Below are 15,725 nucleotides of genomic sequence, written 5' to 3'. Positions count from 1 at the left end.
AATTTAATTATTTCACTCCAAACATGCAAACCAGGGAACATGAAAGTAACACTGGTTTTGTGCAGTACCAGTTTAGCAAGAGATTTCTAGTTTAATGCAAAATATTTGTTTTAAGCTTCTCTCATTTTTCTTCTCTGGCAATTATATTTAGGCTTTTCTGTTTCTCCTGGGATACCATCCCACCTAGTAACTACGAGGCCACCCCTTCCATGTTTTCCAGCTAGTTTCATACCTGTCCAGTTCCCATCAGAAAATTCTTCCCAAGTTGAGATCTTGGACTGCTTACAGACCTCTCCCTTGGAAATGCACTCTGCTTGGCAAAGCAGGTGCCCACTCTTCGTGCCAAACGAGAGCAGTTCAGAAGTCTCAGGAGAGCATGTGCAGCTTTCAGATTCAGGTGAGTAAAAAGTGCTGGAAATCTGAAGCTAAGGCTATTGTGCAAATTCTGTGAATGTTTGGCCTCGTTAGTGATTGGAAAGGTGCTTTATTTTTTGTTTTGTTGCTGGGTTTTTTTGTTTGGTTTAGTTTGCTTTGCTTTTGTGGTGGCTTGTTATAAAAGTTTTTAAAGTATTTTACACTTGATTTTTTTACTTTTTGAATCACAATCACCCTTACAGTGAAACTGGGCCTTGTAGATATAAATGGAGCAGAAAGTAATTCAATTGGAAAAGTCAGGTTATATGAAGCAGGGTCTATATTATATTTAGGAGGAAAAGCATAAAATTTAGGAAGTGAACATAGCTTCCAAAGGCAAGAAAATGTGTTTCTGTAGATATTCTGCTCTTTGTTAGTGATATTGTTGTTTCTCACATTGATATGGAGTCACATTGTTTGGAGGAAAAGCAATGTAAGCTGCCACTTGGCATCTTTGCTATGCTTTGCTAGCTTTTTTTTCTGTGGGAAGATACCAAAGGGTTATAAAGAAGAAAGAGCAATTTGCAAGAAATCAAATGTTGATTTCAAAATGGGAGGAATGGGAACAAATTGAAGTCAGAAAGAAACCAACTTAAAGGGGAAGATGTAAATCAGACCTGCATTCTGAATTCCCTTGAACTTTTATAGCAAGACGTGACTTGTGATGCTGTGAGATAGTCCAATAGTAGAATTGACGCTTTCGTTTCATATACTTCAAGCTAGGTCAGGACCAGTAGTCTCACTGAAAGAGTTTTCTCCCCTTCTTGTGCCTGCTACTATTACTTTCTCTTTGGGTTAACCTGAAGCTGGTCAGTTGCCCAGTGAAATGTTCAGAGCTTCAGAAATACCTCTGCCAGCACAAAAGCTGGGGGTGGGGAGTGGATGAGGACAGCAGGAACCTGAAAGCAAGAACACATGAGGACAGGGGGAGGTATAACTGCTTTTTTTGACAGCAGCAATGACTTAGACCTGCTTTGTGTGTGTAAAACTAAAGCTTAAAGGCGCAAAGGCCTTATTATATCAGGTTAATTCCTGACAGAAGCTGGTCAGTGCAGTTCCTTTGAAATATGCTTCAGCTGAATGTGTGCTTGAGGACTGGGCTGAACTAAGACCTTCCTGACTGTTGTGACCAGTGTGGATTTTCACTGCTGAAAACATAAACATACATGTGCCAATGGTTTGTATAATGCTTCACATTCTTATTTAAAGGGATAAGCACTGAGCCATTGCTTCAGGGTACTGGGAACCCCACAAAAAGACTTTCCAGACAAGATGCTCAAGAAGAGAACAGAAAAGGAAACAAAGGTAAATTACACAGCTGCTTGACACATTGCTCTTGCCTTGCACTGGGAAGAACTAGCTGAAAATTACAGTGCTGGGGCACTCCTCCTGTTAGACCATTCTGGAGACAGCACAGCCCCACACATGAGACTCCTCACACTGTGAGGAGCAACACATGGGTTCTGCATCCTGTGCGGCTGACAACCTGCTGTGTCCCCTCTGGTTCCTCAGGCATATTGTGGTGCAAGGCAGCTGTGAAGGTTACAGAAACAGCACTGTTTGTCTGCTGTCAGACTGGACAGTTTTGGTGTGTAGCTGGGAAAGGCTGAGGAAAGGATATAAACCTTTTGTATTCCTCTTGTTGGACCTGAAAGTCCTTCCAGCATGTTGCAAAGAACTTCAGTAGCTCTGGGTGCATTAAGGTGACAAAATGAACTACATAGTTTCTGGCTACAGCAACAGTGTGTAGTATGAATGAGTAAAGGCTTTTTGCTCCAGTTGACAGGCTTAACTTGGGCTAAAGGAGCAAATCTCTATTAGCAGACAATTAGAAAAAAAGATTATTTGAAGTGGGAACCTTCTTGTTGTAGTGAACACAGCCAGTAAGCTTCAACAGGGAGTAGTACAAATTTGCACTTTTGTGAAGCTGAACAGAAAATGCCCAGTTAGAAAACCTCATGTATACAAATACTGCTCGTTAAATTGTTTGAAGAACTGACTTGCAGGTCACATAATTACAGATGCATTAGTAGTTCAGTACTGTCTAGCAAAGTGTCTCCATTGCAATGTTCACAGTGAACACATTAAGCAAGCATCACAAATCTCTAGAGGCAGGGAGTACAAATCATACCATTTGCCCTTTCCTTATTTCCAGCAACTAAACCCGAGGACCAGGAGGTTTGTTTTGTTTGGGGTTTTTTTGTGGGTTTTTTGTGGTTCCCCCCCCCCCCCCCCCCAGGTTTTATCCTTCCAGCTACTTAATTTAACTGTATTCTATTAAGTGTTTTCAAACATCAAAATATTGCATATATTATTGAAAATATAAACATTTTTAATTTATTTAATGATGTTTGTTTTTCCTTTATTCATTCTATCAATGCTTTGTTTTCATTAACCTTTGTCCTGCTGCTTAGACAACAGGCAATTAAAAGAAAGGAGTTTCCCTGAAACCTTTTCTGCTGTCAAAGAACAAAGAGAACAAGTAAAGGAAGAGATTCCACCATCTCCCTTTGGCATAGAGGGGGAGATGAAGACTGGAAACACAGAACATGGGTGAGAAATTACCTTAATCAGTCAGTCAACCCACAAAACAATGTTTTCCTTGATTGTACACATACTGTACGTGTTACATTTGCAACACAAAGGTTCTTTGCCTGAGAGCGGTAGGTATGCATGGACAGAGATTGGACAGATCTAGAGACTGGCAGCTGATCTACTTCTGTAGAAGTCTGTAAGTCTGTAATAGGATACAGATTTAGCCAATTTAAATGAACTGGTTCTGCAGCTATGATCTTCAAAGTATAGAAGGAAGGCAAAAGTTGGCAGGGATCATTTGTTATGCCATCATTTCTTCTGCAGTGGCCATCAGTCTGTGATAGCAACATCAGTTTGAGTAGCTCATTTATTCTTGTCCTTGTTCTGCCTCTTCAGCTGTGCCAAGACAAATTTTTATGTGCTCATATAGTGAACAGGTCAGCAAAGTAATAATTACTCAAATTATCTAGAGAGAGGAGAAATGTAACTTTTATCTTGGGTCAGTTCTGTGATCTGGTTCATCACTGCATCACAAAAGGAGCTGTCCCGGAACACTGAGGGGGTGCTCATGGCTAGGCAAGAATGGTTAGGGTGGCATTACTGAAAATATGCTCTTGGAATTGCTACCTTTCCTTAGATGATGTAGATAGAAGCAGCACCTTTTTGGCACACCAAGCCTTCCATCAAGTTTAAAAGAGAAGCAGCCAACTTCTAAGCAAATACAGACTGAGAGTAATTGTCATGTCTAGTTCATTAATCATATGGGAGTTGGACAGAGAAGGAAGACAGGGACATCCACAACAGAAAGTGAGGAAGAGACCATAAACACCTCTGTCTACGTATGCTGGGTTTGGATCAGTAGTGACCTTCTGCAGTCACCCCACTTGTTGTGCTTTGGTTCACATTGTGGTGTTAGCATGAGCTGGATGAAACTGAAGCATAGAATGATAGCATCACAGAATCATAGAATGGTTTGGGTTGGAAGGAAAATTAAAGATCATCTAGTTCAAACACCCCTGCATAAGCAGGGACTCCTGCTACTAGACCAGGCTGCTCAAAGCCCCATCCAACCTGGCCTTAAACAGTTCCAGCTCTTTGTGATATTTTTGTGATGGGACCAAGCTATAGTTGGTTTGAAGTAAACTCCCCTGAAATGCCTATTGTCTAACATTGAGTCCTCAGCAACAACAGTTTTGCTCAAATCCTACTAGGCCATGCTGTGTGCTAACAGGCAGAGTGACAAATGAAAAGATTATCCATGGTACAGTGGTGTTAGGTGGAGGTGGGGTATAGAAATAACAGCAATGGGATGTGTAACCAGTACCTCTATTAAACATGGGATTTTTTAATATTCAGTTAAAGCTCTAACCACATATTCAATGAAGGTATGTTAATGGATGCTGTATTATGCTTTATTTTGAGTCAGCATTCAAGTTATCCCTCTACAACATTATAGAGATTATTTTTCTCCTCTGTCACTCCTCACCAGCTAATTCAAACCACTCTGTCAGAGAGACAGTGAGTTCTTTGTGACTGTAAACAGCTCCAGTCTGGAGAAAATGCCTGAAATATTTTTCTTTTTGACTATTTCCTATTTTTAAGGAGAGACTGAAACCAGCCAAAAAATATTACTTTCGAAAACCACAATTAAGGTTTAGTCTAGACAGGATGTTTTAAATTGAGAGGTGTCACATAATAGTGGACTTTTTACAAACATGTTTCATATTTTTAAAAAATTGGAGAGAGCATTTCTGTTCCAAACTCAATGTCAGTTCTGTGAGAATTATTGAAATAAAATTAGTTGGAGAATGTTAGAAATAAGTAGTTTCCTGTTCCTTGCCTAGGCCTATCACATCAGCAATTGGTATTAGACAGAAGCCTTCTGAAGAATTTGTTGAAGAACAACTTAAAGCAGACAATCGTCTCATAGCAAAACAGCAGAAGGAGCAGCAGGTACTGTGCCGTTGGTGCATTCACTTTGTTTTTGACAAGTTTTCATTGACTTGGCCATCGTGTGGGCTCTGCTTTGGTTCATTGCATGGTAGCACATTTTTCTGTTCTCCTTTCATGTGATATGGGAAGATAATTCCAAAAACTAAAATATTGTATTACCCAGTCACGGTCATATTTCCCAATGTTTTGTACTGAATTCTGGGCCATAGTTTGTGGCCAAAACCCAACATACTTGGCTACATTAGACCACAAGGTTGATTCTGTTAGTTTATTTCATAATAAAAAGGTCCTTGCACTCTGTCATGTGCCAGTAATGCAAGAATGGGAGCATTTCTAAATACAGTCTTTGTACAAGCGACAAGTACAGTAATAGTGCTCCACTTCTTGCCTTATGTGCAGTTTGAGATGAGTACAAATCTGAAACCTCTAGGTGTCAGACTCAGCGTTTCCTTCGGCTTTGTTGACTTGGAAGATTCACATTTCAGCACTTAGGAATTTTCTCTCCCTGGCAAAATAACACCTCAAACTGATACATATATTTCTGAGTCACATTTAAACACTCGTAATTTCTTAAAAAAAAAGACTGAACTTTTCTCATCTTCTGTCATAGAAACACTCAGAGCTATCTTAACCATCTGAGTCTACTATTTTAATTAATAATCACATTGTGACTGCTTCTAAAAATTATTGTACCTTCCCTGTAGCCTTTAGGCTGTTACGTATGCACTCAGTTATCCATATCCAGTGTCTGTAAAATTTCTGGTATCTCAGATTTTTTCAATATCATAAGTGTCTTCCTTTCCAGAGAATGATTCTCAGACTGTGATTGTCAAGATTGTTGGTGTTTTTTTCAGAGCAAGGCAAAAGTAACACTTCGGAAGGCTTTTCTCAAACGAAAAGAAGGTATGGTAAGGGTTAAAAAAAATAAAAAGAAGCCTTTAAAAGATGACAGCAAGCATTCCAGAAGGGCTGGTTTGGACTGCTGGGGTAATTTCTCCAGGTTTGGCCAAGTGGAGGCAGGCATACTGCAAACAGGCAAATGCTCTCAGTTAAATCTGCAGGTCAGTAGCTCTATGCAGAAGGGTACAAATGAAATAAAAACAGACTGTGCTTTAGCTGAGTGGGAGATGAAGGCTCATACTGACTGTGAAGCAAAAGTAGTTGAGCAAAGTGCAGAAGAAAAGCAAGTGATTGGGGGAGATGAAGATGCAAAGAAAAAGCCTATTGACTCACCACAGAGAAGGTGGCCTGAAATCCTGCAACCGTGTCTTGAAGCAGTAACAGAAATGAACCTACGAGTAGGTGAGGAAAGAGAAACTCATCATCTGGATTCTGTAGAGCAAGCAGACAGAATTGATGGAAGACCTGTGGAGGATAGCCTGAAAAAGGACCTAGATAGGGTGGATCAGCATTTGGGGGGTCATCTTACAGAGGGAGCAAAAATCCCCTTGCAAGTCCTGCAAAAGCATTCCCCAATTCAGGATTTAGAAGCAGAGCAGACTAAGGAGGCAGAATGGAGTGCAGGCCCTGTGCTCACACCGGGCCAGAAGTGGGGTCAGGTATGCCCACAGGAACTTGTTTCAGGGAGCCAGAGATCAGAAAGCAAAAGACAAATCTGTACTGGGTTTAAGATGGTCAATGATAAGATAGTGAAAATTACACACAGCTCACCTGAGGCTGTGCAGAATGGGAGTTTATCCTTAGCCTTGCAGCAGGAGAGACAAAGGAAGGGGACAGATGCCTTGACATGGCATGTTGCATCTTTGTCCTGTGACTCAAGCTGCTTATCCTCTAACAGTGACGATGAACCAAAATCTCACCATGCTCAGTATCCCTCCCATCATGAACCTCAGGGAGTAAATCATACTGACAGACATTTGGATGTCTCTGATGGTGATTATGTTAGTGATGAGCCCAGTGGAAATGAAAAAATGTCTATGAAAAAGTGCAGCAGATCACCCCCAAGGAACCAAGATATTCAAGTGATCTCAAGACAGATTGGTCTCTCCAGCAGTACAAGTAGCAGTGATTCCAGTACTGGAGCTGTCAGTCAGAAAGGGAGCAAGGCTCACTCTTTTCTTCATCAGTCCCTATTTCATCTCACAAGATCAAAAAGAGTCCATGAGCCTGAATCAAAGAATGAGAGTAGGGCCAGGGATGTTAAAAGCCAAGATCTGCCATCCTCAACAGTGACTGGTGATATTCCTGCTTTCAAGATTAAAGAAACCCCTTCAATGGAGGAACCACAGAAAAAACTGTTTACAGACCCATTAGGTAAGAGCTACCTGAGTTTTGATTTATATCTATTTTCCTAGGGGATAAATAATTATCTTGGTTTTGTGACTCATTCTGTGTGTGCTCCCTAAGTACATGTCCAACTCTGTCAGTACTTCTCAGTCCTAAACTGGAAAAAAATAAAACACAAACACACAAAACCCAAACCAAACCAAAACAAAACCACAAACAAACGAACAAAACAAACAAACAAACAAAAACCCCAACGACTAAGAAAGGAGAGATATATCTTCAAGCCCCTTGTTATGTCTGGCTCTCCACTGTCACTAGCCATTTTTCCTAAGTCTGTTGATTGAGGTGCACTTTGAGAATCAGAGTTTTGAGCCCATGAGACAGGTGAGAGGTGCAGTGAATCCCTGGAGTCAGTGTTAGAGTTCCCCCACTGACCTCCTGATGGTGAGAGGTTCACATTTTCTACTTACCCTCCTCAGACCTAATGTGACTTTTAAAGAGGTGGGCAAAATAATTTCTCAAACGTGCATGTTTTTTTCCTAAGACAGAAAGCCTCACATCAGTGGAAAACAATGATTTCCTAAAAACATCTTCACTTGGTTTCTCCTAAATGTGGTCCCATTTCTTTGGTCAAACAATCTTTCTAGCATTTTGGCCCAGTGCTCTTACTTCTGTCAATGGTATCTTGCTTGAGCAGGATTTAGTCTTTTTTTATTAATCTGGTTCTTGACTTTTCTTCTCTCTTAGTTTTCACTGAAGGATTTCTCCCATATCGACTCCTCATCACAAATGCATTGGCTCTCTCTTTGTGTAGGATTAGTCAAAACCTGTTGTCCCACCAGCAGTAATCACCAGAGCAGAAATATTGACTTCTGATGGCTCTCAATTGCTCTCTCACAACTTGCTAAGCAGACGTTACTCCATGTCAGGCTGCTGTTATAAAAAGGGTTCCTGAGGCCTCTTTGAAAGCTACATTCAAAATAAGGTTGAACTGTGATGGCATTCACATTCCTGAAAAGGAATTCAGCTATTGACACTGATATATCCCAAAATCCATTTCACTTACTGTGATCTGTAGGGCTTGGATTGCTGCACTACCAAGGAATATGCTGTGAATGAAATTCTTGCAAAACTAGGCAAAGATAAGTTAATTCAGATTAATCAATAAAGCTCACTGCACTTATGCAGTCTGTTGTTTTAAATACATAGAGAGGGTTCATAAACGTTCACTAAGTTCTGTGTACTAACATAGACATCTTTATAGAAGAAACCCAGAACATTGCTACCAGAGGACTAGGGAATGGAGAAACCCCTTCATTGACTAGAGTGAAAGAAGAACAAGAGAAAGCAATGCATTTTCTCAGGTAAATCTGTGTACCCTGGAAACTGATTTGCATGTACAGTAAGGCAAATATTTAATTTAGATCCTTAAAATGTAGCTGCTAAATTCGTATTTATTAGCTAGCCTCTTTCCAACTGTGTCTGTGTTGTTTCAGAACAGGAGCACTTATTTAGTTATCTAGGTAAAAAGCGAAGTGCCTGACTGAAGGGGGCCAGCTCTGAAAACTGGTGCAGTTTGGTCTTAAAGCAGAGTAATGCCAAATGCTTTTGGTAAGTTGCTGAACATCAGTAAGAACTCAGGATAATTTATTTTCTGGGATCAGGCTTCTGATGGAGTAAAGGATGTTTACATCAGGGCAGCCCATATTTCCTATGTTAAAAAAAGTGTATAGCATATGTCAATGCCAACAGCATTGTTATATCAGAAATTCCTGTCTTCAGACTAGACTGAAGATGTGTTGAGTGTCACCTTTTTTGAAAAACCTGAAAGTACAAGAGAGTTGGTTTTGTAATTTGTAATTATTAAATGCTGAAAATTGCTTTGGTTTCGGTTTGTTTTACATCTTTATATAAGTGCAATAATTTCTAACTACAAAATCCCTGCAGGAAATGTTTTGTAAGTATGGTTTTTCACAATTATAACTAATTATAAAATTATATCTACAATATATATTTCATATATATTATATATATAATTATAATTATAACTAATTATAAAATTTCTAATGAAAATTTAGCATGCTTATAATCAAATCAAATAGATATATTTTTAATGTGATGAAATCTGTTTTGAATTACAAGGCACTGCCTACAGTAAACACAGAAGAGGTTCTTTTTATTTTTACATTTCAACCCTAGTTCTGAACTATAATTTGTTTTACATTTTTAATATATAACACAAACTAAGGAATTATTTTTTCATATCTGCTTGTTCACTGATTTCAAAGACCCTGGGAACAGTGCCAAAGGATATTTCTGAATTACATTTATCAGTTTGTATTATTTCTTCCTATTGCTGTCTTCTAGAAAAATACTTTCTATGTCTTAAAAAGAAATTATTTCATTAAAGATCCTTCTTGTCTGTCATCTTGAAATCATATTGGAAGATGACCACCAGCTGACAGTGACATGTATTCCAGCTGTGACTATTTGGGGGATCTGGCAGTTCACAAAAATGTAGTGAAATTAGGTGTTGCTTTTACTTCTACTGGTGTAAATTTTGCCTGTGGAGGGTCGTATTGGTGCAGAATTACTGCAGTGCACTCTCTGCCAGCACTGCATACTCTGTCTGCTGACAGTGCTGCCTTGTGGATGACATGGCTTTGATTTATCCATAATGGTGCAGGTTTGCAAAACAGCTTTCTGTGAGTTTATTCATGTAATTAGCCATAGTAGCCCCTAGAATTTTCACACAGATGTTTATCCAAAAATACCTGCCAAGTACAATGTGTGCATCTTTTCACTCACTTTTGTGACTTATGAGACACAACATTTGCAAAAGGCAGCTTCTTCTCCTTGACTGCGTTGTCCCTGTGCTGATTTATGTAACCTGGGAATCTACTTTGTGCTTTTAAACCAATAAGCCTATCAGGAGCACAAGACGGCCACTACATTGACAGCATTTCACTTGTGCCCTGTTGACAACTTGTGCTCACTGGAAGCAATGAAAATTATTTTGAAAGCATCACAACATGCCTGGACCTTCCCAGTCTACCCATTCTTTCACTTCCAAGCACTTTGTTTTTATACCTTTGCAGGCACAAATACTATAGGCAAGAGGGTGGAAACAGCTGAAATGTAGTGTCTTGTATGTATTTCTTGCCTAACAGAGCCTGGAGAGTGCTCAAGGCAGCAGCTTGTGGCTCCACTCTTGCAGCACTGAAATACTTACTCTTGACATCAGAGGATTCAATGATAGCCATTTCTTTGTTCCTTTTTCATTTTAATACATAATGTCCTTGTAGTATTGAACCTGCACTCTTTCTGGACCAACAGCAGTTGCCAGCAGGTTTGGGGTTGGTTTTTTTCCCATCTGCAGTTCTTGGAAGAAGACCTTTGATTCTTGTTTGTTTCTGCCTCACAGCCAGCCTGCTGTGATGTGCCTCCTGCAGAGGTATTCCTGGGACTCATGCAAGAATTTGAGATAGCACCAAGTAATTTTAGCCTTTTTTTCCTACATTTTATATCTGTGATGTGCACTTAGCTCCTGTTTGCAAGTTATAGCTAGGGTATACACATTGTCTGAGGCTCCAAATAAGTATTTTGTGTGCTCCTGGCGTCCTTGGTTATTACATTTCCTCAGGCCAGGGTCTGTTTTCTAGCCTTGAGGTAAAGAGGTGCAGCATAACACCTTCCTATGACCAACCAACCTGTCTTACTCTGCAGACCAGGATGACTGCATCTGAGTTTTCTTCTGGACATGATCCCTGGCCTGTGCTAAACTCCAAACCTCACCCAGCATAGCCTCGTCCTGTGCTGGATGGCTGATGCCAGGACCAGGGCTAGCAACATGGCACTCTGGGCAATTGCACGCTCCAGCTCTTGTTAGTTTATTCGTGCAGTTGTGATGAGGCTGGTATCAGCTGAGCTGCTGGAAGGAATGTGGATTTTTATCTTGCAGGGTGGAAGAAACTTAAGGCAGTACCATTCAGTCTTCAGTGGAACATGTTATATATAGCTTTTGCATCTTGCTTTTGTTCTAATATATAAGATATTTCAGGACAACGGGTCTGGATATGGAGCAGTGGTAGACTCCACATAATCTTGCAGGGACTGTGTTTTCTAACTTAATTGTATTAATGTGAAGAGAATCATTACTTCATTGACTATTGATGAGACTTTTTTTAGCATGCCTTTAACCAGAATGTTAGACCAGCTTACTTAGGATAGGACACAAACCAAAAAAAAATAGGTACAAATTATAAAGAGCAGCAGGATATGGGGAGTTCATTGATCTCTTAATATCTTTGAGAACTTTCCTATTTTGCTGTTTGCCAGCAGCGTCTCCACATAGGGCACCCACCCTCTCCACCTCTTTACTCCCCTCTGTTTCCACAGCTTAAGATGTTTTTCAGATCCAAGCAGTGGCCTTGGTTCTGCACACCACTCTCCAGCAGAAACTATAAACATTGAGCCTTATCAGTCCTAGAGGCAGACACCGACTGGAAAACATGCTGTTAATTTCAGCAACTGCAGCTACTTAGAATAGACTTAACTGAAAAGTAAAGTCACAAAAAAGAAAATGCATTCTGTCCTGGCTCAAACCAGGACACTGCTGAAGTGCTAAACTTCATTACTGAGAGGAAAACATGAGGTCATGGCTGCCTCCTGTAGCTCTTGTTGCTTTTTGAGTAATAGTGATGGCCAGATGGTGGCTGCAGGTCATGAAGTGAGCTGACACAGGCAGCTAACAAATAATTTAGTATCATATTTAAAATTAACTAAGCAGCCAGGTCATAGTCATACAAATATATTCCATTTGACGATATGTAAAAATTTATACTCTTTCCCTCTTGCTGAGTTTTAAAGTACAGTCCAGACCACTCATGCCTTGAGACATTGAATTAAAAGGCAAAATCTCTTCTGGGTGCTCAGCTCCCACATTTAACCCTTGGAGTATATTTACCTATGAAAATTAAAGTACTTTATTCCCTTTCATTCAGGTCCATGGCTGTTCTCATTTATAGGAACAACTGGGCTGCTGGAAATACAGCTCAGGCCCCTACTTTACACAATTAAGTGCTTCATAGATGTAATGCCAGGGAACAAGCTGTGCTTTCTACAGGTCTGCCCTAATTTAGCTATGTCTCTGAACAGAAAAGGTTTTTTAAAGTCTCTACGTTCATGGTCATTATTTTGTCATAAAATTTCAATGATAATTGTTCCATCTGCTCAATAGAATGAATTTTGCAGCTGAACGCATGAATGAGTGTTTCCAGTGATGGAGGACCTCAGTTTTGACAAGTGCTGATAACTTGTTACCACTCCCAGATCAGCATATATGGGACATGCCCAAGCCCTTCCAAATCATGCCCTAAGAAAGTGCATCTAAAGACAGTCCTTAGGTAAAGTCTTTATGCCAACTTCATACTCTGTTTACCTTCTGAGCAGAGCACGGATGGACCAGCTCAAGACTGACAGAAGCCAGGAGCTGACTCACCCTTTGGAATATAATAGAGACCAAATTTACTCACAGCAGAAAGAAAAAATTGCTCAGAGCAAGTTCAAAGGAACAGCCAGAGTCACTGGAGAAAATGTGAAAGCAGAAGAGATACAAGTAAGCTGTCTTTTGGAGAATAAATATGCTGTCCTCAGCAATAAATATCCTTCCATGCAGGCACCTTCTATTTGTCACAGATGGCCAGTTACTCATGCTGCGTCTTGAGGACAGTTGTGTGCACAGTGAAGATTTTTCATATGAAGAGGACATTACTTTGGTTCATGTTTTAAATGTACATCTCACTGCCTTTATATAAGAAGAAAATTAGGTTGTGCCTTCTATTTTGTAAGGGAGCTTGGCAGGTTCCCATCTTCCATATACTTCCTTGTACTGGTTTTCCCAGATCGTCCTCTTGAAAAATTTCAAACTCCTGCCAGAGTGGACTAAAAATATTTTTTATATAAAGAGCCATTGTGCTAGTGACACAGAGTTATTTGTCGTCGTTCTTTATTCTCATCCCTGAGCTGGGAGTTTCTTGATTTTTTTTCTTTAAACTATCCTGACCTTTGGCTTTGAGGCATTTTGATGACACCTAACTGTGTATCTAACAACCTAACCTGCCTAGTAACATCCTTGAGTCATTTATTGTGGTTTCTTCTAAGTTCCTTTAGGGGTTTCTATCTGTTTGAATCCTCTATTTCAGCCTCCTTAGCGATAAGTAATCTCTGAATATCTGTGGCTATTATCCCTATTAAAAAGAGCTAGACATAATATGACTCAAAGCAATTTTCTAGAAGACTCAGTGATAAAGAGAAGAAATATATTGTGAGCCCTGTGAGATAGTGATAAAGGAGACAGGGGAAGCTAAAAGCTTTATTTTTATAAGATAAAAGAGTAGGCAATGGTAATGCTCCGAAATGTCTGGAACAGTGTTCTGCTGCAAAAGAATATCTAAAGCAAATGGATATAATTGACAGCAGACTATTTCAATTATTTTATTCACCAGAAAAGTTTCAGAACAAATTCAGCTGGCAAGACAGTAGTTCATTCAAACTTTCTAAACTTTATTTTTAATTGTACATCTTTGAAATACCTATTTTTGTGCTGTAATTACTGTACTTGTTTTCTCTGCCCATCTTCATTTACAATCAGAAATTATTTACTGTGTCAGTGAGGTTCTATTAGTATTTTGAATAAAATGTTTGAATATCTTCTCTACACAATATTTTTAAACTTCAGCTTTATTTCCTCCTGAGATTTAAAAAAAAGTGTTCAGTTTTCTGCCAAGGAATAATTGTGTTTCCTGGCTAGGTCTAGCCATAGAAACAAAGTTTGATGGAATTGTTTTAAACTTTTGTTCCCACCCAATAACATTGTGAGTGCAAGTTCAAGAAGTTAGTTTTCCACAAAACAATTTAAAAACATTTTCTGAAACACCTGTGTGATTCCCAAGCTCAGAAGCCTGATTTTTCTTGAAAATGGCCAATGGATTTGCCAAATTCTGATCAGGCAGCTCACAGCAAATAAAGGATCGTAATGAGGACACAAGTGGGCATATACACAAGTGAAGGGAAAGCAGGAAAGGGTTGCATGGGACAACTAGTTGACTACTGAGCAAACGGAACATTTCTAGCTTGACTTTACCAACACTGCATTTGCAGTATCCAGCACATGTGCTTTGAAGCATGTGCTCTTGTCACTACATGAAGTTATGATGAACCAATATTTTTGACATTAAAATATACCTTGTATCCTTGCCTTTTTTGAAGCGTCCACATTTAATGGTGTCTGTTTGCATGATTAGTTTGCTTTTCCTGATTTTCCTTCACACAGCAAAGACTTCTCTCTGCTCACTTTGTAACAATTTTTTTTTTAAATATAAGAGTTGGCAGGGTAGTGGGTTTTTTAATTTGTTTTGCTTGGGTTTTTTTAACAAATAATTTCAAATGTATTCTTTTTGTACTGTAGACCTTCATATTGAAGACCCAGATACTGTAGATCTTTAAGCAGAACAAAAGACTCAATGCTTCCTTCTGGGTGTATAAGGTGGGCATGCTGAGTTCACAGCAGACAATGACATGGCACACTTTTTTTCTCTACTGGTAGATATTAAAACAGCAGATTGCGGGACTGCAGGAGGAATTCAAGAGAAATGAGACCTGCTGGCATGCTGCCTATGGCAAGCTGAGAGACCAGGTTGAGATGCTGACCAGGCAGAACATGGAGCTTCGAGATGAGATCAGAGTTTCAGAATATCAGAGGTGGAAAGCAGAAAAAACCCCAGAAGCTGTGAATTTCATGAACAGAAAATCAGAGACCCCGGTACTGGATGATAGAATCTGTTTGACAGTGTTTGAAAAATTCAGGCATAGTTTTTCTTTGGATCTGGCATGCTTGAATAATGTTCCTCCATCCCTGTCCCATTTAGCCTGAAGGCAGGAAAATCAGCTCTGTAGTAAGCCATGTTAAAATTCCACTTAACCCTAGTTATCCATGAGGTAGGTACCTCTACAAGGTGATTCACCCAATCTATCCTATACACTTAGGGCAGACGCCTCCTCCCACTAACTAGGTAGGGAGTCTAGAGAACTGATTTACATTCAGTGCCCAAATTAGATAACTAAACTCTCCTTAAATTAATTCTAATATTTATGAAAATAACGTAATTTACTTTTTAATAAACCAGCTCTTCAGCCAGATGCAGGCTGGTTTCTGGCAATAGATACAGTGGAGCCTTTTATTAAATCTCATTTCAGTTCTTATTTTGTGCTGTAAACTTTCTGGGAAGAAAGCACTGTCAATGGCCTGTCTTGCAAAGGCACAAGCTGAACTCCTGAATGGGAGTTACACTGGGGTGTAGCAGGAAAGACAATCAGAGTGGAAAATAATAGCTAGCTAGTGTAAATGTCTTTGGTGGTCTCCTGAACTCAAAAAGGTTTAACAGATTCTACTGCTCTTTCTCATTCAGTGTCCCATTTATTTAATGTACCTGTAGGGTTACTTCTTACCTTACTAAATAACTGAGTAACTTCATTTAAGGGAGTTAAAGGAAGGGAGAAGAATGCTGCTACCCACT

General features: G+C 39.6%; 1 protein-coding gene across 1 annotated transcript in view; it reads left to right on the top strand.

Moving 5' to 3' along the window:
• The first annotated feature begins 303 nt into the window (after nucleotides 1–303).
• LOC127383008 (centromere protein J-like) overlaps nucleotides 304–15,725 on the top strand; it is a 31,634-nt gene continuing 16,212 nt past the window's right edge. The window contains exons 1-8 of the mRNA XM_051615282.1: nucleotides 304–397; nucleotides 1,624–1,719; nucleotides 2,829–2,967; nucleotides 4,794–4,902; nucleotides 5,757–7,176; nucleotides 8,402–8,513; nucleotides 12,601–12,766; nucleotides 14,756–14,971. Coding sequence (XP_051471242.1) covers nucleotides 304–397; nucleotides 1,624–1,719; nucleotides 2,829–2,967; nucleotides 4,794–4,902; nucleotides 5,757–7,176; nucleotides 8,402–8,513; nucleotides 12,601–12,766; nucleotides 14,756–14,971 — 2,352 coding nt within the window. The remainder of the gene's footprint in view (nucleotides 398–1,623; nucleotides 1,720–2,828; nucleotides 2,968–4,793; nucleotides 4,903–5,756; nucleotides 7,177–8,401; nucleotides 8,514–12,600; nucleotides 12,767–14,755; nucleotides 14,972–15,725) is intronic.

This window comes from Apus apus, chromosome 3 (assembly GCF_020740795.1).
Source record: "Apus apus isolate bApuApu2 chromosome 3, bApuApu2.pri.cur, whole genome shotgun sequence".
Classification (NCBI taxonomy): Eukaryota; Metazoa; Chordata; class Aves; order Apodiformes; family Apodidae; genus Apus; species Apus apus.
This window is presented reverse-complemented; position numbering and strand designations above follow the sequence as displayed.